This window comes from Salvia splendens, chromosome 5 (assembly GCF_004379255.2).
Source record: "Salvia splendens isolate huo1 chromosome 5, SspV2, whole genome shotgun sequence".
Classification (NCBI taxonomy): Eukaryota; Viridiplantae; Streptophyta; class Magnoliopsida; order Lamiales; family Lamiaceae; genus Salvia; species Salvia splendens.
The window spans coordinates 43,150,105-43,177,109 of NC_056036.1; the positions used below are offsets into that span (position 1 = coordinate 43,150,105).

General features: G+C 36.8%; 5 protein-coding genes and 1 long non-coding RNA gene across 6 annotated transcripts; 5 read left to right on the top strand and 1 right to left on the bottom strand.

Moving 5' to 3' along the window:
• Positions 1-886: 886 nt before the first annotated feature.
• On the bottom strand, positions 887-3,804 carry LOC121802020 (probable prolyl 4-hydroxylase 12). The gene is made up of 7 exons (XM_042201549.1): positions 3,650-3,804; positions 2,527-2,646; positions 2,257-2,314; positions 2,087-2,173; positions 1,722-1,779; positions 1,465-1,637; positions 887-1,396 (listed from the first exon to the last, which is right to left on the bottom strand). Exons 1-7 carry the CDS (start codon positions 3,778-3,780, stop codon positions 1,049-1,051), a joined length of 975 nt encoding a protein of 324 aa, XP_042057483.1. The 5' UTR covers positions 3,781-3,804; the 3' UTR covers positions 887-1,048.
• Positions 3,805-4,572: 768 nt separating this feature from the next.
• LOC121806014 (60S ribosomal protein L36-2-like) lies at positions 4,573-6,225 on the top strand. The gene is made up of 4 exons (XM_042206077.1): positions 4,573-4,665; positions 5,004-5,110; positions 5,660-5,859; positions 6,003-6,225. The coding sequence occupies exons 2-4, from the start codon at positions 5,009-5,011 to the stop codon at positions 6,031-6,033; spliced, it is 333 nt and encodes a 110-aa protein (XP_042062011.1). The 5' UTR covers positions 4,573-4,665; positions 5,004-5,008; the 3' UTR covers positions 6,034-6,225.
• Positions 6,226-8,875: 2,650 nt separating this feature from the next.
• LOC121804743 (signal peptide peptidase-like 1) lies at positions 8,876-11,735 on the top strand. Its single transcript, XM_042204387.1, has 4 exons — positions 8,876-9,009; positions 9,474-10,462; positions 10,971-11,171; positions 11,370-11,735. The coding sequence occupies exons 2-4, from the start codon at positions 9,665-9,667 to the stop codon at positions 11,484-11,486; spliced, it is 1,116 nt and encodes a 371-aa protein (XP_042060321.1). The 5' UTR covers positions 8,876-9,009; positions 9,474-9,664; the 3' UTR covers positions 11,487-11,735.
• A 623-nt stretch (positions 11,736-12,358) lies between these two features.
• Positions 12,359-20,021, top strand: LOC121802454 (cleavage and polyadenylation specificity factor subunit 2-like). The gene is made up of 18 exons (XM_042202131.1): positions 12,359-12,683; positions 12,952-13,120; positions 14,022-14,118; positions 14,388-14,514; positions 14,606-14,724; positions 15,028-15,122; positions 15,199-15,350; positions 15,757-15,814; positions 15,896-16,003; positions 16,378-16,630; positions 16,909-17,093; positions 17,805-17,894; positions 18,080-18,178; positions 18,719-18,850; positions 18,954-18,998; positions 19,241-19,408; positions 19,639-19,713; positions 19,796-20,021. The coding sequence occupies exons 1-18, from the start codon at positions 12,535-12,537 to the stop codon at positions 19,892-19,894; spliced, it is 2,220 nt and encodes a 739-aa protein (XP_042058065.1). The 5' UTR covers positions 12,359-12,534; the 3' UTR covers positions 19,895-20,021.
• Positions 20,022-21,343: 1,322 nt separating this feature from the next.
• Positions 21,344-23,762, top strand: LOC121803095. Its single transcript, XR_006050912.1, has 6 exons — positions 21,344-21,774; positions 22,369-22,441; positions 22,598-22,662; positions 23,183-23,262; positions 23,358-23,444; positions 23,515-23,762. It is a non-coding gene; the product is annotated as an uncharacterized LOC121803095 (long non-coding RNA).
• A 1,546-nt stretch (positions 23,763-25,308) lies between these two features.
• Positions 25,309-26,911, top strand: LOC121803063 (putative glucan endo-1,3-beta-glucosidase GVI). The gene is made up of 2 exons (XM_042202776.1): positions 25,309-25,409; positions 25,889-26,911. The coding sequence occupies exons 1-2, from the start codon at positions 25,346-25,348 to the stop codon at positions 26,839-26,841; spliced, it is 1,017 nt and encodes a 338-aa protein (XP_042058710.1). The 5' UTR covers positions 25,309-25,345; the 3' UTR covers positions 26,842-26,911.
• Positions 26,912-27,005: the final 94 nt, after the last annotated feature.

Consider the following 27,005-nt stretch of genomic DNA (forward strand, 5'->3'; position numbering starts at 1 on the left):
AATGAAAATTACATAATTAAATGAACCAAACCAATCCGGATTCCAACCGTGGGAGCCCGGGGGTGATCGCCGTGGCCGGACATTGTTTTGTTGTAAGAATAAGAGTGAATGAAAAATTGGATGAGAATTGAGAATGGAAATGAGAGAATTTGGATGATAATTGTGTAGTGTGGTGTGAATTTTTGGTGTGGAAGTGTGGGTATTTATAGATGAAAATGCATATTTTTGGGGAAAAAATTGAAAAATAAATTAAAAATGGGTAGAAAACGGATATAATTTTTTAGGAAGTGGGAAAATATTTTTTTTTATTTTTAATCAGATTTTTTAATTAAAATCCGATTTTTTTTTAAAAAAATTTAAATTGCCAACGGCTATGCCATTGGCCAATCACTCGCTGGCAATGCGCTGCTCGACATCGAGCAGCGCCGTGCCAGCGGCGGACAGCGTCTTCGTGCCGCTGGCACGGACGGACGCCGTCATGCTCGTCGTTGTGGATGCTCTAAGTTGTCTCCTCATTTATTAGAATTAAATGACCTATTACCACAGGGATAATAAGCTGAATTTGTAATTTAAAAGATTATTTAGGTGACGTAATTGAAAATTAGATATAGCTTCTAAAATATTTTTAAAATTTGTAATTCGAGATGCTAACTTGTACAATAAAATCAGTTCTTCGAATTTTTTGGGGTGAGCTCGGTGTAGTGATTTAGACATTCATCTTAGTAGTATATTGAACTCAGAATTATTTGATAACTTGTGATTCATTTTGAATAGTTTCCATATGACTATGTTAACAATTTTGATGTCGGATATTCCAAAAAATAGACTTCAAAAGTTTTTGATCAATTTTAAGTTTAAAATATGGAAGAAGGTTTCAGGAGACTAATTATTCATAACAAACATGTTAGCCAGCAAAAACTTTGTAAATTACATAGACAACTATGCAGAAAAGGCAGATTCATGAATACAAATTTTAAAGAAGAGTAGAAGGGATCTGGGTGATAGCTACGGGTGAACAGAAGACGAAAGGAGATACAAGCAATCGAAACTAGCACGCGTTGCAACTCTTCCTACACGTCCCATAGTAGTCAGGAGAACCAACCATGAAAACAGAATTTTTGAGGCACTCACCCATCGCAGCCCAGCCAGGACAGTTTTCATCCTCATCGCTGCAATCAGCATCGTCCAATCTGGGCAGATTCATCCCAGTGCTTATGCTTTTCAGATAAAAGAATTTGGTGGCGAACCACAAATCACCCTTGGCGATAGGACATCGAGCATGGTGACTACTCCTATCGGGAATTGCATTGAGGTGTAGACTGAAGAACACAATAGCATTTGCCCTAGTAGGTCTTGAGATGTCGCTATTCTTTGTGCAGTCAGACCATATGCCATTCTGCATTGAGTTGAGATTTACAGTGTCACCATAACAGTAACTGGAATAAGATGGTTCTTGCCTCTTACCTTTGACTGAGGGAAAAGTAATTGTCCGCCGTGACTGACATTTGAAAGATACAAAATAACTGTTGCGAGTAAAGGTTGTCCGACTTGCTCCACAGATTCAGTATCAAAATAATGATGATCTTGTTTAGATGTTTCTGGACCAATGTGCAGAACTGACAAAGATTTGCTGTTCACTGCAAGACAAAAATTTACATAAAGATACAACAGCTATAAATTGGATAATGAAGCTAAAGTGTAGCAAGCAACGACGAGCATACCTTTAGGAAGGAAAGTCCAAGCAGAAATTCTTTCCTCAATCCTTCTAGCAATCTTATCCTGTAGCTCATACACATTAGAAGCACAAATTCAGATTTCCAACCAAATAATTATAATGAATTTCATAATTCAAATAAACTATAGCATATAAAAGAAGGGTAATTGCAGAGTTGTCATTTGCACCAAGAATTGTCCAATACAAAACTTAGGCAGAACAAGTTTTTCCGAGGGTGTTGTGATTCAGACATTGGTTGCATTTACTGACTCAAATGATATGATACAAACTCACGCAATCATGTGAGAGTATCTAGCAGAGAAGTCAAGATCATAATCAAAGTCAGAAGGTATAATCAAAAGATGTACTTACATCTGCATCAACAGAGATGCCAGGATCATCTCGTATATCATTCATGTTAGAAACTGGTAAATCGTTGCCTCCCATGGTACGCCGACCCTATATACCCAAAACAGAGTTTGAAAACAACATTGAAAGGACAGAATGAGGTCCGATACATGTGAAAAAGAAGAAAAAAGTACCCAAGATATTAGGTAATCACACTCCTCCTCTGATAGAAAGCCTCTATACAAGAAGACCCTGTGCACCAAGGATAATGTTATCCAATCAATTGCAATCTCAATGTTCAATAGCAATAAGAATAATTATGCCTCTAGATTCAGACACGATCTACATTGTCTAAGGATTATATTAGCTATGTTGCAAAATGCTCCTAAATACTAGTGTTCATAGTAATTACTTTTCAGTGGCTACATAGGTATAAGACAGTTTAGGTCTTGGGATTACCTGACCTTGGTTGCCAGGACAGCTGAATGACTTGCGATGGATCAATACTATTAGGCGGCACTTGATGGTCCAGTTGAATAATCCGGTTCTGAGTCATTTCTTTTATTTGCATTCCTTTTCGGCTACTGAAATCGCACATGAAATTTTCTCTTTATACAAAGCACTATTTATGCTGTGCTTTAAATGCACAAAACTGCAGTTTACAGAATTACAGTTGGCGTTCATGGTAAAAACATAGCGCTAAAACATAGATGTGAACAGTCCATACACCAGGAGAGGAAATGTGAATCTAGAAGTCAATATGCTGGAAAAGTCAGAAGGAGAAGGGTAAAAACACAAAAAAACTCTACAACCATAGGAAATGCAAAAGTGCATATGGTTTTCCTGCCAATGCAATGCATACTAGATGCTTCTGAAATAAGGGAAATCATTTGCAACATTTTTAGTACACTGTAACCGCATAGCACAACCAAGAACCACAACCGCAATGCACCAAACCAAGAGGATAGATGCCTTCAAACTAAGAGATGAGCGAAGAGTCCCTAGACGAGGAGGGCAGATGTCAATCTAGAAGTCAATACAGAAGGAGAAGGGTAAAAAACACAAAATAAAAAACTCTACAACCATAGGAAATGTAGAGGTGCATAAGATTTATAGCCAATGCAATGCATACTACTACATGGTTGTCGAACAAGAGAAATCATTCAGAACAACTTTAGTATTAGCATACAAATCACCCTATATCCGCATTGCACAAACCAAGAACCACAACCGCAATGTTTATCCTATAACCTAAATTGGTCCAGAGCTCTGTCAAATTCAGATCGAATGTATAAATCACAAGTTCATATTAACCTTATCTAACAGAAGCGTGTAACATCTAGCTGATTATTCCAAGTTCAACGAAATACAATACTCTTTTATTACGATAATCCAATGAAGACATAAATCCTCGGTGAAAATTCACCAGTGATGAACCATGGGGTGCAATCATGAAATTCCGATTGAATTAGTATGACAGTGTTTCAAAAAAACGGAAATTCAGACTGCGAATCGATCTATTTATTAGCCGAGTGGCAAAACTGATAATAATGCCAATTAAATCGAGACAAAAAAAAATTCTCTTACTGCAACGCGGAAGAGCCACCGAACGTCACTGCTAGCAAGAAGAAATGGATAATTGAGAGATCGGTCGCCATTGATGATGGTTTGTACCTGAATATTGAGCTTCGAAGCAGACGAGTGATTGAATTGATCATCTGTGAAAGCGCGGGACTGAATAATTCCACCCTCTCTAACCAAAGTCGTGCAATAAAAAAGCGTTTTTAGTGAATGACGAGTAGTAACTTTAATTTCTATTACTATCTCGGAAAATATAGCAGTAGTAATTTTTTTAAAAACCATTACTATTATTTTATTTTTAGCAAACCTTCAAATTCAGATTACCCCCTCAACACTGTTTTAAAAAATATTTAAGCTTTCGTGTTTGACATTTATCAATTTATTTATATATTTTTTTTACATTCTATCATTTGGCTTACAATTTTAATTAATACTTTGTGAGTATTATATAAAATTTGAAAGAAGTCTTTAAAAGATATAAATGGGAAAAAATAGGTTTGATAAAAGCTTAAGCTAAACAAAAGTGCACAGATAAAGAATGCAATAATATGATGCGACACAATTATCAATAAGAGACTATTCAAGCAACTTGCGACCAAATTCACCGATTTTTAGAAAAGAATTGAATTGGCCAAACCCAACTCTCTCTAATAGTAATAAATAGCCAATAGGAATCATCATCTAAGGTTGTTACAATTTTTCTCTATACATAGATAATGTCATGGTAGAAATGACATATGCCTTGTAATAATTTAAATGCTAATATTATGAAACGTAAACAACTTTGTAGTAATACTTTATTTGCTAATAATATTATTATAATTATTTTCATAAATTTACCTAAAATTGGATTGGCCCAATATAATTAAAACGAGCCCAATAGATAGCCCAAGTGTGGACCTAACTGCAAATCAAATTGAAATCCAATGCTCCTATATAAAACCACACTCCTAAACCCTAGCTTCGTTCTTCAACACTCCGCCTCAAATCCAAGCGGCGTCGCAAGGCAGATCGGGAAAAAGGTAAGCTCACCAATCCATACTGAGCTGATTGTGCGTGTTTAATTGATTATTTCACCTGTATTTCTTTTCGATATATGCAAAATTCTGAATGTGGAACAGAAATCTGCAGTTCGTTGATTGAGTTACCCGTATTGATGTGCGAAATTCTGATTTTTAAATAACAATCTGCAACCAATTCCTCTCTTTTGTGCATTAATTGAAAGGATTCCTTTTTGAACTCGTTGCTTTCGAAAATTGGGCTTTGGGACTGTTGGTATGAAGGGGGATTGATTTGATCAGACTTTTTCATTTGATTTTGGAATGTATTGTTTGATGAATTGAAATTGTTTTTTATTTAGGTAATATGGCTCCGAAGCAGCAGAATAGCGGGATATTTGTCGGATTGAAGAAGGGGCATGTTGTTACCCCGAAGGAGCTAGCTCCACGCCCTTCAGAGAGGAAGGGTGTAAGTAAAATGATTTTTTTTGTTAGATCATTTTAATAACTCGTATTCTGTTTGATTTTCATGGACAGTTTAGTCACTGTTTTTGATATGCTTCCATTATTATAGATTTGAGTTTCGATTGCTTTCAGCTTATAGATTGTTGAATACAATAAAATCAGTTTAGTGACTACCTTGTCTTAATTTCCACCATTCAGGGCTCAGATTCAACCTTTATAAGTTATAGGTTATGATATGATGCACCACTTTAGTATTCAGTTCTTAATTTCCAACTTTTAGGTCTTTGATTCTACCACTAGTGTTTATATGTGGATGCCCACCCCCCAAATATAACTGGTCATTTCTATTAGCTCAACTATACATTTCCTACTTTGAATAGTTCATATTGTTATGGTAGGAAAAGGTTTATTGGTATATTTGACAAAAGTTTCATCTTTGTGATTTGGATGAAGCTTTTCTGTTTGTACAATATGTTCTACCGTCTGTCATCCTAATAGATGCTAATTTTTTGTTGTATCCATTTCCCACCATTCATCTATTGATATTTTCCAGAAAACAAGCAAGAGGGTGCATTTTGTAAGGAGTCTCATCAGAGAAGTGGCTGGGTTTGCACCTTATGAGAAGAGGATCACTGAGCTTCTCAAGGTCGGCAAGGACAAGAGGGCTTTGAAGGTAGCTAAGAGAAAGTTGGGTACCCACAAGAGGGCCAAGAAGAAGAGAGAGGAAATGTCTGGTGCTCTCCGCAAGATGAGGTATACAACTTGAATGATATATACCCATCTGCTTTCCAACCATCAAAATGATTTTTTATTCCAATGCCCTCCATGATTAATATACGGAGTTTGAAATGTTTGTGCCTCTTTTCATAATACTTACAGATCTTGGTTTTATGCAGGGCTGCCGGAGGTGGTGAGAAGAAGAAGTGAGATCTGTTTCTGTTATTTTCTTATGGTTTTTAGAGTGAAATGTTTGGAAATTGGAACTCATTGTATTTTGTTCTGTTTTAGAAATTATTATCGGACACCTATATATTTTTGTTTTAGTGCCAACTTCTGTTCCATTTTTTTGTCTGATGCCCTCTTACATTATATCAATATGAATTTTCATCTTTGAATTTAGCAACCATGGCATATACATTTGGAATAGATTCCATTTGTTGAGGCTTAAATGGCACCGTCTTGTTGAATGATTCTATGCATTTGCACTTTCTGCTTTTTTCTTTAAAGATGCTGTGTTCCTCTTTCTCTTTTTTGAATGGTACTATTCTCTTTTCCTTGAAAATTTGTTACTTATTTTTATTTTCGTCTTTAAAATTTGTCACATTTTACTTTCTTTCATTTTTGTAGTTCACTTCACATTTCAATAATTCATTATAAAACTCTTTTTTGAATAGTACTATTCTCTTTTCCTTGAAAATTTGTTACTTATTTTTATTTTCGTCTTTAAAATTTGTCACATTTTACTTTCTTTCATTTTTTGTAGTTGACTTCACATTTCAATAATTCATTATAAAACTAATACTTGGATATAAAAGTAAGATTTACATGTCACTAACTTTTTTAATCCACTTTCTATTATCGTACTACATTTCTTAAAATTTGTGCCGGATCAAATAGTGACAAATTATAAGGGTCGAAGGGAGTAGTATATTAGAACAAGGATTGTAAGTCAAACCAATGTTCGAATTGAGTAAAATAGTTCTATGAATGAATGGATTTTATCGACTTGAAACATGTAAACCGAGGGAGTGGACTATTTACCCAATTACATATATAATTTGTATTTACATTCTAAGAGCATCTACAACGGCGAGCTGCAGCTCGTCCGTCCGTCCGTGCCAACGGCATGGAGACGCTATCTGCCGATGGCACGGCGCTGCTCGATGCATCGAGCACGTCCGTGCCAGCGAGCAGGCGACGTGGCATGCGGTGATTCGCCAACGGCATAGCCGTTGGCAATTTGATTTTTTTTAAAAAAATCAGTTTTTAATTAAAAGATCGATTAAAAATATATTTTTTCTCACTTCCCAAAAAATTATATCCGTTTTCTACCCACTTTTAATTTATTTTTCAATTTTTCCCCCAAAAATACACATTTTCATCTATAAATACCTCCACTTTCATACCAAAAAATTCACACCACACTACACAATTCTCATCTACATTCTCTCATTTCTCATTTCCATTCTCAATCTTTCTTCCACTCCTACAACATAACAATGTCCGGCCGCGGTGATCATCCCCCGGGCTCCCACGGTTGGAACCCCGATTGGTTCGGTTCACAACCGTTTCCAAGTCCGGAAACGGAATATTCGGCCCCTCTTCAAACCTAAAGTTCGAGAGTTCCGGGTGGCTACCGGCCTTACCCGATCGACGACCAAGATGCCCCCGAAGGGCAATACTGGTGGACACCCGAGTCTAGAGAGAGGTCGAGCGGCCCCTCCCAAACTCCGACTCCTCATACTCGCAGTGTCTGCACACCGTACACTCCGGCAGAGATGGAACAATTGTTCAAGGCGTTCTTGTCAATCTTCGAAGATCCGGAGGTTGGCACGAACCAATCCGGCGATCATTATTGGTGGCGCATCTGTCGCCGGTACAATGAAAATCGGACGGCGGGAACAATCGAGAGCAACGAGAGTATGGTGCGCAACGCCATATACAGAGCCAACGAAGAAATCCAAAAGTTCCAGGGGTATTACCTCCAGGAAGAACGGTCGGCGGGGAGCGACCGGAGCGAGGTCGACATCATCAGTTCCGCCTTGTCGACCTACCAATCCATGAACTACAAGCCGTTCAAGTACCTCATCATTTGGCAGGAGACGCGGTCGCATCCGAAGTATAGGGGAGGCGTAACATCCTCCTCTAGCGGCTCCTCCAAACGGTCAAGGTCGGTATCCCTATCCGACGCTGGCTCCGAAGACGTGGCTAGCCAACTTGCCGGTGCTAACTTGGGTAGCCCCAACGCGTGCTCGAGCGGTTCCCAACACCGACCGCAAGGAAGGAAGAAGGCGGCGGCCAACAGCCGTCGCGCCGCGACTCCCTATGTGCCACCTCCACCCCCACCAACTCGTTGTGGGGGATTTTGACCCAACTCAATATGGCCGATAGGTCAACTATGACCTCCGCGCAACTTCGATCGCATGAGGCATGATATTGGGCCACCAAAAACAATTGGGGATAGTGCCGCCGGATGAATAGTCTTCCACGAGGGTATTTTTAGCCTTTAATTATGTAATTTTTAATTTGTAGGAGTTTAATTATGTAATTTTTAATTTGTAGGAGTTTAATTATGTATTTTTTAATTTTTAGGATTTAATTATGTAATTTTTATTTTTTAGGATTTTAATTATGTAATTTTTAATTTTTAATGTATTTTGTAATATTATTTCGGGTAATTTTAATGTATTTTAATTTTGTGAAAATGTTTTTATTTAAATTGAATAATGGAATGGTGGGACCCTTGTGCTCGTCCTTGCGGAAGAACACGAATGTGGGTGTTGTGCTCTTACCTAAGAGCAGACAGAAAAAGTGGGGTCGGGCCCACAACCATGCTGGTTGGTAAGAGCACGGTTGTGGATGCTCTAAGGTAGTTCGATATGATATGTATTTACATCTAGTGAAATTAATTCCACAAAACAAAAATAGCACCCACAACAAAAAATAATTTGAAATTTAGGGATCTAGTGAAATTTATTCCACAAAACAAAAATAGCCACCAACAACAAAAAATAATTTGTAATTTAGGGACTTAATGTTAATATTCATATCTCAAGGAGCCAAAATTACTATATCTCCTAATAATTTGTGGGGTGAAAGTGAAAATTCCGATCAAGCCTCGTTGCAGCTTCTCAGTGTTAACGCTCGCCCTTCAGTTTTCACCTTCCGAAAATCTCACAAATGGTAAATTGAGTTCTTGAATGCGTATTTGGCCAATATCTTACCCTCAGTTCTTCTATATATCAAATTATTGTTTGATTTTGTTTGGATCAATGATACTTTTATTATTCACCGTTGAGTGTTTGTTAACCCTTCTGGTGATTTTCCGTGATTTTAGGTAGACGACGTTTGTAAATTTTTTTAATTTATTCTTTGCATTTCCGCTAATTGGTAAATGCTCAAGTGTTTCAGGCGAAATCGTCTTTGATTTTAGTGAAATTCTCCCAGAAATGGATTACTGGAATGGAGAAAGGTTGTTTGAATGTTTATTGAATAATATTTAGGGGAATGATGTGCAAACTGCAATCTCTGTAATTTAGTTTTACTAGTTTTTAGCAGTCTTTCACTGTTGCAAATTGCAATTATATGTAGGTGTTTACATTTGTTCTTGCTTGTCCTTGTTTACTCACGCAGCTATTCATTTCCAGGTACGGCGGCGTTTTTCGGATCCGATGTCGAGCAGATAAACACAGATTATTGGTTACCTGCGCATGATTTCGGATCCAAAGTTAGGATTTTGATTTTGTTCAAATCCCTGTTAGCAACTAGGTGTTTTCTAGTGGTCTTGAGATTGTTTTAAGTTAGAAGAAAGTGGTGGATATACTGTACTATTTCTAGCATGGAGCCTCTCTGGAAGCTTGCGTATTTACTCGAACCATCTTCACTCACCCTCTTTATCACAGCCATAGTAGTGTCATATGCATCTGCTTCTAGAGCTCTGAACTACGGAAAGGAAATGGAGCGGAACCGTGATATGTCGGAAGCTTCCATTACTCTGGATAGCTCTCAGGCACTGATGATCCCGATAATGAGCTCTTGCAGCTTGCTCTTTATGTTCTATATGTTTTCTTCTGTCTCTCAGCTACTGACTGCTTTTACTGCAGTTGCATCGGCATCTTCCTTATACTTTTGCCTTTTGCCATATACTGCTCACGTCAGGTCGCACTTTGGTCTGCCTGACCCGTATGTATCTCGGTGCTGTGCCAAGTCGCTCACGAGAATCCAAAGCTTCCTGTTATTGGTTTGTGTCGCTTTAGTTGTGGTGTGGCTGGTCACGGGGCACTGGATTTTGAACAATCTGTTGGGGATATCTCTTTGTATTGCTTTTGTCAGCCATGTTCGACTTCCGAATATCAAGATATGCGCGATGCTCCTTGCCTGTTTGTTTGTGTATGATGTGTTCTGGGTTTTCTATTCAGAGAGATTCTTTGGGGCAAATGTTATGGTATCAGTTGCAACGCAACAGGCGTCTAATCCAGTACACACAGTAGCTAATAGCTTGAATCTTCCTGGCTTACAGCTAATAACAAGAAAGCTTGAGCTGCCTGTCAAGATTGTGTTCCCTAGGAATATGTTCGGCAGTGCAGTACCTGGAAATAATACTTCGGATTACATGATGCTTGGTCTTGGTGACATGGTAAGATAAGTTAATCCAGTTGTAGAACTGTTTTTGACTCGATATACTTGAAGTGGCCTAATATGCAGCTAAATGTGTAAATTAAGTCTTAAAATGGATCCCAGCATGTACTTATTTTTTTTTATTATGGGCTCTCATGTTGAAACTTTCTGTAGTCTCTGTTACTACCTGGTATCATGAAACAATGTACATATCACGGTCACACTTGATCTTGGTGCAGCTCTTTGGATTTAATGCTTCCAGTTATGAATGGATGCAATTCCTGTTTTAGTGTTAGTATTATACAGTCATTCACATCATGTGCTGCTGCTTAACATCTCTTTGACAAATGAAATCGTCGCTGACTGATATTGGCTCGTCGATTGGTTTTGTTCATGATGAGTATCTCCTTAACATTATACGAGGGTTTGCCTTCAGTAATTTCATGATTGTCTGTCTGTCAATAATTTTGAAGTGATATCGTATATAACTATCAAGTATTTTCTGGTTCTGCTTATTGATCTTGTAGGCTATCCCCTCAATGCTTTTGGCATTAGTTCTCTGTTTCGATCACCAAAAGGGTCGGAATCCAAAAACTGCCTTGGATACATTTCCTTCAAAGGGATTCAAGTACTTTTGGCATGCTCTTGCTGGCTATGGTGTTGGACTGTTTGCTGCCTTGGCAGCTGGCGTCTTGACACGCTCGCCTCAGCCAGCGCTTTTGTATCTGGTATATCTGCCGATTCCTCGTTTGTTTTATTTTAAGTTCCCGACATAGTCAACAGACGTATCACTATGTCCTGCTTCCTGTATAATTTGATTGAATAACCATTAAAATATTTGCTCTATTATACACAATACTCAGATGACAGATTCCTTGAGTTTTCCTATAGTATAATGTAGCCCTCACTCGACTTGATGAATGTAGGTACCTTGTACATTGGGGCCAATCGTCATCCTTTCTTGGATGAATAAGGATCTAGCAGAGTTGTGGGAGGGCTCCGCGGGAGATCCAAACGAGAAAGCGCATCTCACGGGAGTATGAGAGGTAGATCAGCCCCGGGGCTAGAATTTCGAGTCTACAAAAGAAGAAGAGGGAAAATTTAGGACTAAAGTTTATTTCTTACCCATGTCAATAGTATCATATGCCATGAGAAGGGCTAAAATTGCATTGAAATTACCACCTTCAAATTGCTCCATGGAAGAAATTATGCTGTCTTTTTTCTCTTATGAGATGCTGGTGCTGGAAGCTTTCAATCAAAATATATAGAAAACTCTTATTTATTGTGTTTAATCCTAATTTAGTGTATATAATTCGGATTATAACTATATATCTGGGGACATATAGCGTGTGTGTGCATGTTTAGATATTAAATTTATAAAATGCCGTAGTGGCACAATAATTTATAGTAGTATCAAATATTTCAATTTCACTATCATCGCTAATCATATGTGCTTATAAATCTTTGTAAAACTATGAACATAATATTGAAAAACTTTAAATTATTGTAAAAGTCGAAAATAAGACTACAAATAATTACAGTAATAAATTTCGTTCAAGGTAAATATTACTATTCGCAAGTAAATTATGCACCTTTTAGAAAAAAACTAAACATAAGCATAAACTCCGAGTTAACCACGATTTTCTACATACAAATTTGATTGCGATTGCACTTTTGAATATAGAGAGTTTATGTTTGTCATATTTTTGTTTATGCAAATGTAAAATGTCGTTAATTATCGACTAAAAAACGAGCATTGGTGGAACATGTTCGATAAAACACATGCGACTTTTTGCAGCATTATTTCACCTATAGCTCTAAAAAATATCATTATTTATTAATTAAATAAAATTTTTTAAGGGTCACTTAATATTTTAAATCTAATTTATCATACTACTTGAATTGATCTGAATGAGCGAATTTCCAAATGAATTTATAGATTTATTACGATTATTCAGAATAAAGGGAAGTTCACTCCTGAAAACAAAGCCCTAAATCTATCCAGGCGCTGTATTTCCCGCGTAAAATCCCCAATCACCGGAGCTCCGACGGCGAAGCGCCGGAAATCCCAGGCGTTAGAAGCACATTGAGATGGGGACGTCAGTGCAGGTGAAGCCGCTGTGTGGAGTGTACAACGAGAATCCGCTGTCGTATCTAGTCTCAATCGACGGCTTCAATTTCCTCGTCGACTGCGGCTGGAACGACCAATTCGACACCTCTCTTCTCGAACCCCTTTCCAGGTCTTCAATTTCACTATATTTTTTTTGTCATCGCAAGATATATGTTTATTACAGTTTTGTTATTCCATTGCTTAAGTAGAAAAGGATTTAGGTTAGGGTTTAAGTGGATAATTCAATGTAGTTCAGAATATAACACAATTGATCAACTTTGGGGCCTTGCATTGTATCGGAAAATAGTATAATCATTTTGTGTAAGAGCCTTTTAGTGAATAGTTATTGTGGCCGCTTCTGTTCTGTGTAAGCTGAGATAGATTGTGATGTTTATCAGGGTTGCTTCATCTGTGGATGCTGTGTTACTATCACACCCTGACACACTTCATCTTGGTGCGTTACCATATGCAATGAAGCAATTTGGAATTTCTGCACCAGTTTTTGCAACTGAACCTGTCTACAGATTGGGCCTCCTGACCATGTACGATCACTATTTGTCTCGAAAGGTGAAATTTGATCTTGGGAATTTGCTTTCGTTGAGTGCCTTTGATCTTGATGTTGATTCTGTTTTGTTGCTTTGACTGTCAATTCAGAGTTGTGTAAGTGATTTGGTGGTTCCGTTTCTTCTGAAGTAAATCACACTAGAGTAGTGGGATTCTAAAACAGCGTAGATTCATCAATCATAAATGCACATGCTCGATTTGTGATTTGCTTCACTTGGTCTCAGAATGGCTAATTGCCATGCCTCAAACTTATCCAGAGCTGTTGTATAGTATTACTGTAATTGGATTGATATTCAGGATAAAATAATTTGGTACCAGATTTTGTCCAAACTAATACTACATGGCACTATTGGTGGTAAAATTGTCTCTCATTGTGCTACTCCTTTTCTTAAATTTTAAACAATTTCAGTGTATAGCATAAAGTGAATGCAAAATTTGAAGGTGCTGAGCTTAGTATTTTACCTTTCTGCTGTAAAGAACAACAGACAAGAAAGGAAAAGAATGATGTTAACATGCTACTGTTGAGGAAATGTAATAAATCTGAATTAAGAGCTCTATAAGCGACCCATGCTACTGTTGCAGGTGCTGAAGTAGTATCTTATCCTCTATTCCTCTTATATAATACGTCGACGTTCTTTCTGTCTGTACTTTTCTTATATCAGTTTGGAAAAAAAAATACAGATTGTTTCTAACATGTCATCTGTATAATGTATTTGGTGCAGTTCCCATTGTATGGTATGAAGTTTATATGGAAATGGGTGTAGACTATGATTATCTTGTAAACCATTTTATTGGAAATTTTACCAAATGTTGTTTCTGTGTTTTCTGTACATTTCTTCTTCTTGGTAATGTGCTCCGTTTTATTGATGTTCTTTCTGTATCTAATAGTATATGTTTCTTGCAGCAAGTATCCGAGTTTGATTTGTTCACCCTGGATGATATTGATTCTGCATTCCAAAACATCATAAGATTGACATACTCCCAGAATTATTATGTCTCTGGTAAGTTGTTCTATGTTCTTAATACGTGTGGGTTGAGCATGTTTAGTTTGACTCTTAGCTGTTCCACTACTCCCAATTCCTGGTTTCCACAAAAATTTGTATTAAGTCTGTATATCAATTTTTACAAGGAGTTCTGTCGTAGTCAAGATTATCTTAGTTGTTCATTGCAGGTGAATCATGTGGATATGAGAAGGGATCAGTATTGCACTAATATACTAAACTTATTCTTTGTCATGCATCTTATAAGTCTCCATTCTAAACCTATCTAGGAAAAGGAGAAGGCATTGTTATTGCACCCCTTGCAGCTGGTCACCTTTTAGGGGGCACATTTTGGAAGATCACGAAGGATGGAGAGGATGTTATATATGCTGTCGACTTCAATCATCGTAAAGAAAAGTTGTCTTGTGATAGCATAAATTGTTTTAACCATAGAGTGCTTTCTTTTATGGCCATGTTTCTTACTAATCCTTGCTCTTGTTTCATTCAGGCTTTTGAATGGAACTGTTTTAGAGTCTTTTGTGCGCCCTGCTGTTTTGATAACAGATGCATACAATGCTCTGCTGAGTAATCAGCCCCCAAGACGTCAAAAAGACCAGCAGTTGTTAGGTAATGATTACCATCCTGACTATTGCTACAATTGTAAATTTCATTGTCCAGTTTTACACTCTGAAAATCACTCACATTCATTTGCTTTATATAAATATTAAGCGGATTAACATCCTGTTCTTTTAGTTATTCTTTTTTCTTGAAGTATTTTTAGTCATCTTTAACTTTTGTTCTTGATTGTTAAAAGATAGGATTGCTTTTCTAAAAGATTCTGTTTTCTTTTGCTTTCATATATGATATATCTATATAAATATTACAAGGGCATGTTTTTCTGGACAAACAATTTATATCATTCTTTTTTAGATGCCATACTGAAGACATTGAGAGCAGATGGTAATATATTAGTACCTGTTGATACTGCCGGAAGAGTGCTTGAGCTGCTTTTGATACTGGAACAGGTGAGTCAACCTTATGACAATGCTCTTTTGTTTGAAAATGATCCATTTCTAATGTTTTTTTTGAATAAACCTGCAGTACTGGGAGCACCATCACTTAACTTATCCCATCTTCTTCCTGACATATGTTTCATCGAGCACAGTTGATTATGCAAAGAGTTTTCTTGAGTGGATGAGTGATAAAATAGCCAAGTCCTTTGAAGACTCACGAGATAATGCATTTCTTTTGAAGTAAGATGTTTTTCTTTGGCTTTTAGTTCTTTCTTAGAAAACTTTTACAACTTTGTCAAGGACTTTATGTTGGAATAATACATGTCTAACAGGAGAGCTAATTTATTTTATAGTGAAATTACACACTAGCTCACTTGGACTTTTCCGTATTGTTAATATCCTGACTTAATTGGGCTGGATGTATTGGGCTTGTGATTTGGTTAGCTTCTGAAGTAGATTTTTTGCCATAAAAAAGCCTAAGGAAGTTGATGATTAATTTATCAATGCTATGTTCTTGTCGTGTTATTCTATGTGAGGTTGCTCATTATAGCCTTTAATTCGTCTGTTGTAACTTTTCATGTTGAATCAAAAAGTACCTGAGATCTCATGATAGTTTTTCATTAAGATGTTATCTGAAAACTTGCAGGCATGTAACACTTCTAATCAGCAAGAGTGAGCTCGAAAAAGTTCCTGATGGCCCAAAGGTTAAGATGACTGAAGAGTTCATAAAATCATATTTTGGAAGTGTTTTCTTATTCACAAATTACTTTGTACATTCTGATCAGATAGTCTTAGCATCTATGGCAAGTTTAGAGGTTGGATTTTCTCATGATATTTTTGTTGATTGGGCTGCTGACTCAAAGAACCTTGTACTTTTTACCGAGAGAGGCCAGGTTTGCTCTGCACCTTGGGATAACTATTTTGAAATTTATATGTTAAAAGAAAACTGATGACTAATTCTGTGGACTTGTTGAAGTTCAATAATTTTTGTATTCTCATTTATTTATAGCTATATTTATTGTCTCTACTACCTTTTAACCTTATAGATTCTTTAAAACTTTACTTTTGTGGAGAAATTACAAAAGTACTATTGAATATTGATTTTAAAGTAATACTACCTCTCTTGTTTGATTCCTGTTGGTATTTAAAATGATATAATGTTAATATTGTTTTTGTGTATGCTATTTAAGAGGAATTTGGAAAATACAAAGAATGATGATAGTATTTCTCTGCAACTAATCTAGGCTAATGTTTCTTCACTTTGTAGTTTGGCACACTTGCAAGAGTGCTTCAGTCAGATCCTCCTCCAAAAGCTGTTAAAGTTACTATGTCAAAGAGAATCCCCTTGGTTGGAGAAGAGCTTGCTGCCTATGAAGAAGAGCAAAACCGAAAAAGAAAAGAAGAAGCTCTTAAAGCTACTCTCATCAAGGAAGAGGAATCAAGAGCTACTCTTGGAGCAGAACAAGCTGTGGGTGACCCGATGATTATTGATGCTAAAATCAAACAACCCTCTTCAAATGGTACTCTTAAGCTCTTTTTCACTCTAACTAGTTATGCCTCAACCAAAGAACAGAGCATATTAGTTGATATAGAACTTGACTAATTTGAATAGCCTGTAAAAACAGATGCAAAAATCAAAATTCACAATTTTGGTTTCCACATTTTTTCCCACACTTTGTAAGATAATGGGTCTTAATTCTTGTGCTTGCTTCTAAAGTTTATAGGCCTAAACACACAAGAAAATATACTCATCTCGCTTAAATTTTTACTGAAAAAGTTATTCCATACATCTTCACAGGTGCTGCTTTACAACATGGAGCATTCAAAGATGTATTTATAGACGGATTTGTTTCACCCCCATCTAGTGCTGGCCCCATGTTCCCCTTCTATGAGAATACATTCGAATGGGATGATTTTGGTGAGGTTATTAATCCAGATGATTATACGCGCAACGATGAAGACATGGACCAGGCATCTATGCAGGTAATTTGCGTATATTATGCTTGCATTCTGCCTGCTTATCTCAATTTCTTTTGCGACACCTTTTCCACCATATGATTTGTATAAGCAAAGCGTAAGGAAAGATAAAGCTAGACACTGTGAAAGTATTGATTTAGGAGATGGAGATGTGAGGTGAATCATCAATAGCCCTAGTTATTGGGTTTAATAAAGTAAGAGGGTGTTGATGATATATATATAACAATAACGGCTTTTCCCGGCTTTAGCCAACATTTGTCATTTGAAATTTGGAACTATTTGTTTGTTTTTTAGGTGTGTAGGAGTAATTTTTTCAGTGATACATGTCAGTACTCGTTCTTCCTTTTCAGTTGGTTGAGTCTTTGATGATAGATCATTATTATTTTTTTGAATTTGGAGTTCTGATGGGAATCCCTAGTCAACTCTGTTAAAGATGTGACAACCTCTGTTGTTCAATGTAAGGAACATGTGAATGGCGTTTAATTTCTCTATTTCAGTAAAAAAATTAGGTAGCATTATCCAAAAAATGGAAACAGCATTACAAGAAAATGGAACGACAAAAGTGAATTCCCACTAATTGGATACCAATCAGAACTGAGAACAATATCATCATATTATTAGAAGTTGGTCTCTTCACATTTTATGTGTACTAGTTAAAATTGCATTCCTTGTAAATTTGGATGAGAAATTCATCGTCTCACAATATTAATTTTCTAGGTTGGAGAATTCAATGGGAAGCTTGATGAAGCATCTGCCAGTCTGTTTCTGGATGCAACACCATCAAAAGTAGTATCTTCTGAGCAAACTGTATGTCCAAGCTACCTTCATTAGTTCATTTTCACTGTCTCTGTGGTTGATGCCTCGTGGAACAACCAAGTCAGTGAATTTTCCTATGTTACTGACGAGTCTTAGTACAGGGATTTTCAGCATCCTTTGCTGAACATTACATCTCTACTCCTTTAATGTTGATTGAATGCTGACTTCCGATGCAGGTTTATGTCAAGTGCTCATTGGTCTACATGGACTTTGAAGGCCGTTCAGATGGCGGTTCAATAAAAAAGATTCTTAGCCATGTATCTCCATTGAAGCTTGTAAGCAACCTTTTATACCAGTGTCATCTTTTAAATATGTTAGTAAATCTAACATCCCATGATCCCACGTTCATGGAAGCAATTAGTTTTATCTCAACTTTCTACATACAAATCATATGGTTCACTCTGGTTACTTACCACCACCTGTGGTGTCAGTATAGTGTGCAAATTCCGGCTTTTTGCCACTATTGATTTCTTTTGGGAAGTATTCATGCGCCACAATGATAAGCTAAGGCATGTGAGATTCATTTGGCTGCTTTAAATTATAAGAGAAGCAGCTCCAAGTTACATCAAATAGACCTTACTTTTCCAAGGAGCTTGAAATGATGTTTGCGATGCTCAAGAGATTCTGGAAGTCACAAGCATTACTAATTCTAGACTATTAAGGAAGCCTGTTGGGATATATGATCTATCTCTTTCCAATCCATTTATCAACTTATTTTTATATAAAACTCAATTTCTCTGGTACTAAATATTATACTTTAGTGGGCTCTAATGTTGATTGGCTATTTACTGCATCTTTGTTTTGCCGCCTTGAAGGTCCTGGTGCATGGGTCTGCCGAAGCCACTGAGCATTTAAAGGAACATTGTTTGAAAAATGTGTGTCCATATGTATTTGCTCCTCAAATTGAAGAATCTATTGATGTCACTTCAGATTTGTGTGCTTATAAAGTAAGTTCATTCATGAAGCAAACCTCACAAGTTTTTACTAAATCGACTTTCCAACCCTCAGCTTTGTAATCTGGAAGCCGTTGTTAATTAACTTGTGTAACAGGTTCAACTTTCTGAGAAATTGATGAGCAATGTCCTGTTTAAGAAGGTAATCATAGTATATATTTTAACTGTATCAATATTTATCTTTGAATACGAATACCTGTCATGCTGTCCTAATTTTGGGGATGTTTACCACCTAATATACTTTGTTAATCCCATATTTTTAATCCCATATTTTGTTCGCCTACTCATGTTTGAGCTAGTGGCCTTGTATTCCTCTTGTGAGTCCGTCAGGCAATTGGTAGTATTCTCCCTACTTGCTTCTGATATGTGAGTTTCTTGTTGTAGCTTGGAGATTTCGAAGTAGCATGGGTTGATGCTGAAGTAGGGAAGGCAGAAAATGGCACACTGTCTTTGCTTCCTCTTTCCACCCATCCACCACCACATAAGACGGTCTTGGTAGGGGACATCAAGATGGCAGATTTCAAGCAATTTCTTGCTAGCCAAGGGATTCAGGTACTGCAATCTTCTCTCTTTCCTCATATGCAAATGCACTTCCATCATTTACACCGGCGTTCTCTTCTTCGTTGTGCATTTTCCACTGCCTGTGACGCATTGATGGAGTTCGTAAATATTAGAGATAGTTTGGTCCCATGCTGAGAATCACTACTTGCATATTACACTAAATCCAGAATCAGAAACCTGTATTTTCATTCTCTATCTGAGATGCAACTTCTGGTATCCAGGTGGAGTTTGCCGGTGGAGCATTGCGTTGTGGTGAGCATGTGACCCTTCGAAAAGTTGGAGACTCGAGCCAAAAGGTTGGTATCTTCTGACTTTAACTCAAGGCTTGGTTGCCTGACTTTAGCTCCTATTTCTGAATGCGGGGACGGTTTGTTGTAGGGTGGCGGTAATATCCAGCACATCATACTCGAAGGTCCGTTGTCGGAGGAGTATTATAAAATTCGCGATCACCTGTATTCACAATTTTATGCCCTTTAGATCATAATCCATCACATCACTCTGTAGGAAACGCCACACATCCTTGTAAACTCTCTGTACCATTAGGCATGCCTCTGTTGTAGCAACTTTTTTCAATCTATGACCAAGCGTAGTTATTGTTATTTCACTTTTCTTTTCAAATTTGTGTTGGCAGATCTTATTTACTAGGGCGAGATTGAGAAAATTTTGAAATTTAAATAGTTAGACAGGTAAATATGGAATTGGTTAAGCCTATAATGCATCTAGAAAAAAGATTAGAAGTTGAGTGTTACGAGGAAATCTTCTTAAAAATTAATACTCCTTCAATTTATAAATAATCGTAGACAATATTGGCCGGGCCCGAGGCACAGGCTCTGATTGTGGATTGGGCCGGCAATGCAGATTGCAGACCTTAGACAATATTGGGCTAGGCCCAAGGCATGGGCACAGATCGCCTGGGGGAGTGATTTGGGCTGCCAAAGTTGATTGCAGAGCGGTCTAGGCCACATGGAATCGGCCAATATGGGAGTGCCATGTGGCACTTACGTGAATAATACTCTATGTCCCATTAAAATTGAAACGTTTTCTAAAATGAAGACAACTCTATCTTTACTTTTTATATCTCTTATTTTATTCTCTTTTCATTAACTCACAAAACAATAGTACATAAAATCTCATGCCGATTCCCAAATGTAGCATATTTAATAGGACGGAGAGAGTATATGTATGACTCGAACTTGAGTTGTGACTTGTGAGTGTCGTAATAGTTCACGAGATTTTGATATCACAGTTGTATATAATCTTAATAACTCTAGCAAACTATATATGCTCAAACAAATAACGAAAGTGACTGTCAATTCTAATAAAAACCACAACTCCATCATTACAGTATGTAACAGTCAAAATAAATAAATAAGTTTATCATGAGTGTATAATAGAGATTATATAGGTAACAACCATAAAAAGTCTTAAATTAAAATCCCCACACTCTAAATCACTTGCATTTCACATAACCATCATATTCTGTTATGGACTCATTTTCAATATTAATTTCCTAGTCCACATCATTTGGCTATAATCATACTCTTATTACTGCTGTCACCCCTCTAACTAATTTTGCAATTCCACCCTTCAACACAAAGTAAATACCAACTAAGCCCAGTATTTTCCCTTAATTCGTGATCGTCGTTATCCTTATCTAATTCCTTCTTATCTCTTGGACCATTTCATCGAATTTCTATGATTTGAAAAGTTGATTACAATTTACTCTAATAATCACTTAAATAAAAAAATCTAATTGCTCGGGCTTTTATATAATAATTTTATAATAAAGTGGAAATGAAATAAGTTGAGGTGAAATGAAAAATAATGAAAAATGATAAAATGTGACATGTATTAAAATGAGGCTGAAAACCGGAAGCAGCAGCTCGGTTTTGTGTTATCAAGAAGTCGTAAACTTTCCAAATATACTCTTGTCTCTCTCTCTGTCAAACTGATCAAAAGAGATTATTCACATTACGTTTCCATCATTGCTTTCTTTGTTCCTTTCCACTTGCACCTTCTTCTAAAGCAGGTAGGACCAAATCCATCCTCTACACAACGCCTCTCTCTCTCTCTCACGCACACAGATACATACAATTTCGGTCTCTATATATAAATGAAGATACTAACAGCTCAGGAAGATGAACGCGTTTGCCTTTGTGTTACCGCTGCTGCTACTGTTGCTAACGTGGATCAGCGGCGCCTGAAGATGACTCTCGTCCAGAACGCTTCGTCGATCTCTCTCACACATCGTGATTGATCCGATCTCGCAGTTAACAATTTATTACTGATTTGGAAAAAAATCGTTTAGATTGCTTGGACGGAGGATACGGAGGAGCGGGGGCGAGCAATAATTTGAGGTAATTTTCTGGGGAAGAAAGGGGAAAAACTAAAAAGCATACATGCTTGCTGTATTGCTCTGCCATGTCAGATACTGATCTCCATTTTTCTGTTTTCTTCAATTAATTGTTATTGTTTTTTTCTCTCTTTCTCTTTTTCTTTTCATCTACACATTTTCAATTGAATATAGGGAGTATGACAAACTGTTGTATCCTTTTTTGTAGTACCATCCTCAAAAATGAAAAACACAACACGCATCCTAATTTCTTTAATTCCATTTCTGCCATTTTACTATAATATTAATAGATGGAGTCAAATTTGACGTAACAGCAGCCCCTTATTGGATGGGTAGCAGTTTCCAATTAAGTTATTCGAATTTCTTTTTTGTATATCTGCATGAGATAACGTTCTCCTTTTTTATTTGGAGTAATTATTTTCTCACAATTGTTAAAGTAGGATTGATAATTACTAGCATTTTAGTAATAAACTATACTAGTAGAATAATATGTTAACAACATAGTAAAACAGCATTAAAAGATAAAGATAGAACAGTAGCCAGAAACTAGACGTGGATTTGAGGATTGAAATGCGTGTGATAAATGTTAATAATACAGGGTGGTGGGTGGTGCAACGACCTCAAATCCTGCCTCGACCGAGCCACTACGATCCACTCGTCTCATGTCTAAGGTTGATTTCTTTTTCTTTTCATAATGATCGATAATGATTTCTCATTCACGCTTTGTCTAATTAAGGTTGAGATTTTCTCCAGCATTTTGAGCAACAATGCCTCCTTAAACCTCGGTATCACATACTGCCTAACTTATCTCAATTCTTTGCTTCCAGAATTTCCATGGACAACAACATTTCTTCTTAATTAATTCATGTGTATTTGGAATCTCACTGAATAGGTACGGTGCCTTTCTTGCCTTGTATTGTACTATCGCATATCATATATTGCAGTATGCATCTCTTAAGTAATTAATGACTCAATTGTTTAGTTGTTTTTCGATAATATCACGTATGCATATATATCTTGAAGGAAATATATAGTATTTGGAAAAATCAATATTCACTCAAATCTTAGTACTAGTGGAGCTTAGTAGTTACATGCATCATGCATGTAGCATCTATAAATAAGGAGTAATAAGGAAAATGAATCGATATTTTAAAATAGTTTCAACTATGTATACCAAAATGGAAAAAGAAAAGAATAGAAAGAAAGTTAAAAACATCAAATCTACTTTTCTCTCTGTTTTTTGGTTCTTTTCTCTTGTTGTATTTGTTGAATGCTAGTAGTTCTGAGATTAAGTTTATTAGATAGAAAGCAAATCTCGTAAATGGAATCCAATGTTCAAGCTCAAGATATTTTTTTTTATCATCAATGTGTGTTTAGTAGTACTATTTCTGAAAGCTTCTTACAACTTACAGATTTTTACAACTGGAACCGTGTAAAGCTAAGATACTGCGATGGTGCCTCATTTGGTGGGGATGCTGTATTTGATAATGGAGTAAGAAATGACATTTCTTTAATGTTATTTGCAATAACACCTCACTCTTAATCATGTTTAATCTTGAAATTTTCATTACTTTGAATGAGCCACAGACATCATTGCTTTATTTCAGAGGGCAAAGAATCTGGCAAGCAATCATTCTTGATCTTCTCCCAAAAGGCTTAGGCCAAGCAAAAAAGGTTCTTCAACATAAAATTCTATTCTTCTTGTTCTGTTTTCAAGACATAACTCCTGTATATGTTATGGCAGGCTTTGTTATCTGGTAGCTCAGCCGGGCTCTTTCTTGATGCGTAAGCTCTTAGTCATTTGCATTTGTTTGATCCTTTATGATCTGATTGTTAACTCTTGCGGACGAGACGTTGCTATGAACCACAGCATGAGATAGTTCTACAACGGCGTAGTCTCTCTGCAGGTTTTGTGACGTTATATTTCCGCATTTCAATTCTACAGGGTGTCGAAAAGAACCTGGATATAAATTGCAGGAGTAATGGTTATCCCGAGCTGCGTAGATGAATTATCATTAATACCTTTTATTGTAGTGTTTCTTCCCACAATATGTACTGCCATATATCAAGACGCCCTATTTCATTCTCTTGATTGATGTTCTTCTCTTTGTCATGGTAGTTGAACTTTACATCTCTGTCTTGACAGTTTCATCACATCTTGGTGCCGACCCCAACGGTCACTGGCAGCACTGCAAACTTAGTCCTAAAGCTTGTAATGAAGTCCCAAAATGCTCCAACCAAACACAAGATAAAAAAAAAATCAGCTAACGAAACTAGCAAGCCAACCCCTATCCATCTTCCTCGATAATGACTTACCAGCTACTTCAATCATACCTCATGAATTCTGTAATACTATATTTTTAATTTAATTCCAATAATAGTAGCATATAATATTATCAATCCCCAATAAGCTTACTCAATAATTATCAATCCTCAGTGATTCCAGTAAATAGTCACATCTCATGAATTCTGAGTATAATATATTTATAATTTTATCCATCTTTAATAAATTTTACTCCAGTTCAATTCCACTCATATCCCCACAAAAGAGTAGTGTACTATATTTAATAAAGTTGTTCTAAATATATTTGTACAGTCTATTCACATAATTCCTAATTAATATTATTATCCATAATCTATTCACATAATTCCTAATTAACATTATCCATAGTCAATTTACACAACTGAGTGGATAAAATATGCCAATCCATATCCAGCCAACATCATTAATACATTTATTCATAAGTCAAAAGTAATATTCACACCGTCCCTTAAAAGTAGACCATATTTATAATTTTGGAATATTCTTAAAAAATAAACCAATTCTACTTAAGGAAACATTTTTCCCTCGAATGAGATGAGTCTCATTCTCTACCAACAATACCCCAATCACTTTATCTTCTATATTTCTCTCACTTTATCAAATTATGTAATAATACTCGTAATGTTTTAACTGTTATCTATTTTTTATGAATGGAGGAAGTATAATAAATGGATAAAGCATGCCAATCTCTAGCATAAATTCCATATGTTTCCTATCTAGCCAACATTCGTAATACATTTATTCATAAGTCAAAAGTAATACTTCCTCCATCCATGAAAATGTCCTTTGCTATTTTGGAATGTCCATAAAAAATAGTCTCATTTTAAAAAAAATGAAAGTTTCTCTCTCATATTTTACTCACTTTTTCTTCCCTCTCTCATATTTTACTCGTGTTTTCTTTCTAGCTCTCTTACTCTACCTACTTTTTCTTCCCTCTCTCATATTTTACTCGCGTTTTCTTTCTAGCTCTCTTACTCTACCTACTTTTTCTCATTCTTTCTCTTACTTTACAAGTTTCTCATTAAAATCTGTATCATTCACAAATAAGACTATTTTTTTGGACGGAAGGAGTAATATATTATATGGATAAAGCATGCCATTCTCTAGCATAAATTCCATATGTTTCCTAATATAGATATGTTACTTTTCATAATATATTCTCACCATGGCACTATAAAATTGAGAAAATACATGAAACAAAGAGCAGTACTACCCACCCTTTCAAAATCCCAATCTAGCTAACATTTTTACAATGGGCACACTTTTCTCTTCTTCTTTGGCACTTTTCTTCACTATCTTGCTGCATAATCATCCAGGTAAGAAAACACCTAGTCCTATTATCCATTGTTAATTTGTTATATAATTTAATTGTGTTGCTAAACTAATGTAGATTCAAAATAAGATATAAACCACAAATTTGACCATCATATGATATATATGTTGACTCAAATCAAAGTGTGTGAGATAATTGCCAAAATATTCATGGTTTTTTGATAGATTTTTGAAAATGCAAATGTTCATGGTTTTTTGGTAGATTTTTGAAGATGCAAACAATTTGCTCTTTGATATATGTCTCCCACATTGATTCAGTAAAGGTTTAATTTTTTGAAGAAATTTAAATGTAAAAAGTTAGTAAATGAATACTTTTTATATATTACTATTAATTTTATAAATACTAAATTATAATGGAGAAATGAATTAATGTAATGTGAATATATTATTAAATGATGGTAATATTAATTATTGGATGGATGAAATATTTATTTCTTTCTAATTTAATTAACCATAACAACAGGAGGCGAAGCTGGCGTGGGTGTCAACTACGGCGTCGTTGCAAACAACCTTCCACCGCCTCCCGTGGCCCTATCGCGCCTTCGACAAATCGGAATCACCAAAATTAGGATTTTCGACCCCGAAAACACCATCCTCACCGCCTTACACGGCTCGGACATCTCAGTAATCATCGGAACCAAAAACAAAGACCTTCTACCCCTCGCCACCGACAAATCCGCCGCCTCCGCCTGGGTGGCGGCCAACATCCTCCCCCACCACCCTTCCGTCAAATTCACCTGCATCACCGCCGGCAACGACGAGGTCCCCGCCGGCCTTTCGCGGTACACCCCCGCCGCGATGGAGAATCTCGCCGCCGCCGTCGCCGCCGCCAATCTATCCATCCCAGTTTCCACCGTGATCTCGATGCGGACCCTCTCCGCTTCCTTCCCCCCCTCCGCCGGCGATTTCTCCGCCGCCGCGAAGCCGATCATGACTCAGATCGTGAAATTCCTGCAGTCGGAGAAGTACCCTCTGCATCTGCAGGTGTTCCCTTACTTCGCACGTGCGAATTATCCGGTCGAATTGGATCTCGACTACGCGCTTTTCCGGCCGGGAAAGACCGCGGTTCGCGACGGCGGGAGGACTTACCTCAACCTCTTCGATTTGATGACTGATGCGGCGCACGCGGCGTTGGAGAAGATCGGGGCCGGGGAATTGGAGATTGTCGCGGCGGAGTCCGGGTGGCCGAGCGGCGGAGGGAATGATGCCACGGTGGAAAATGCTCAAACGTACGTGAATAATTTGATTGGACACGTGGCGTCTGGTAAGGGGACGCCGCGAAGGCCGGGGAAGCAGGTGGAGGCCTACATATTCGCGTTGTTTAACGAGAATATGAAGCCGGAGGGTATAGAGCAACATTGGGGTATGTTTTACCCCAATCTTACTCATGTTTATCACCTTAATAAGATTGTTTGATATTAAGAAATATTTCTTGATTTACTTGTTTGAACTTCACCTTAATAAGATTGTTTGATATTAAGAAATATTTCTTGATTTACTTGTTTGAACTATGACATTATTGTACTCTTCCTACAAGATTTATTTTATGGCACTCAAGTTTTTACTATTTCCATATCATA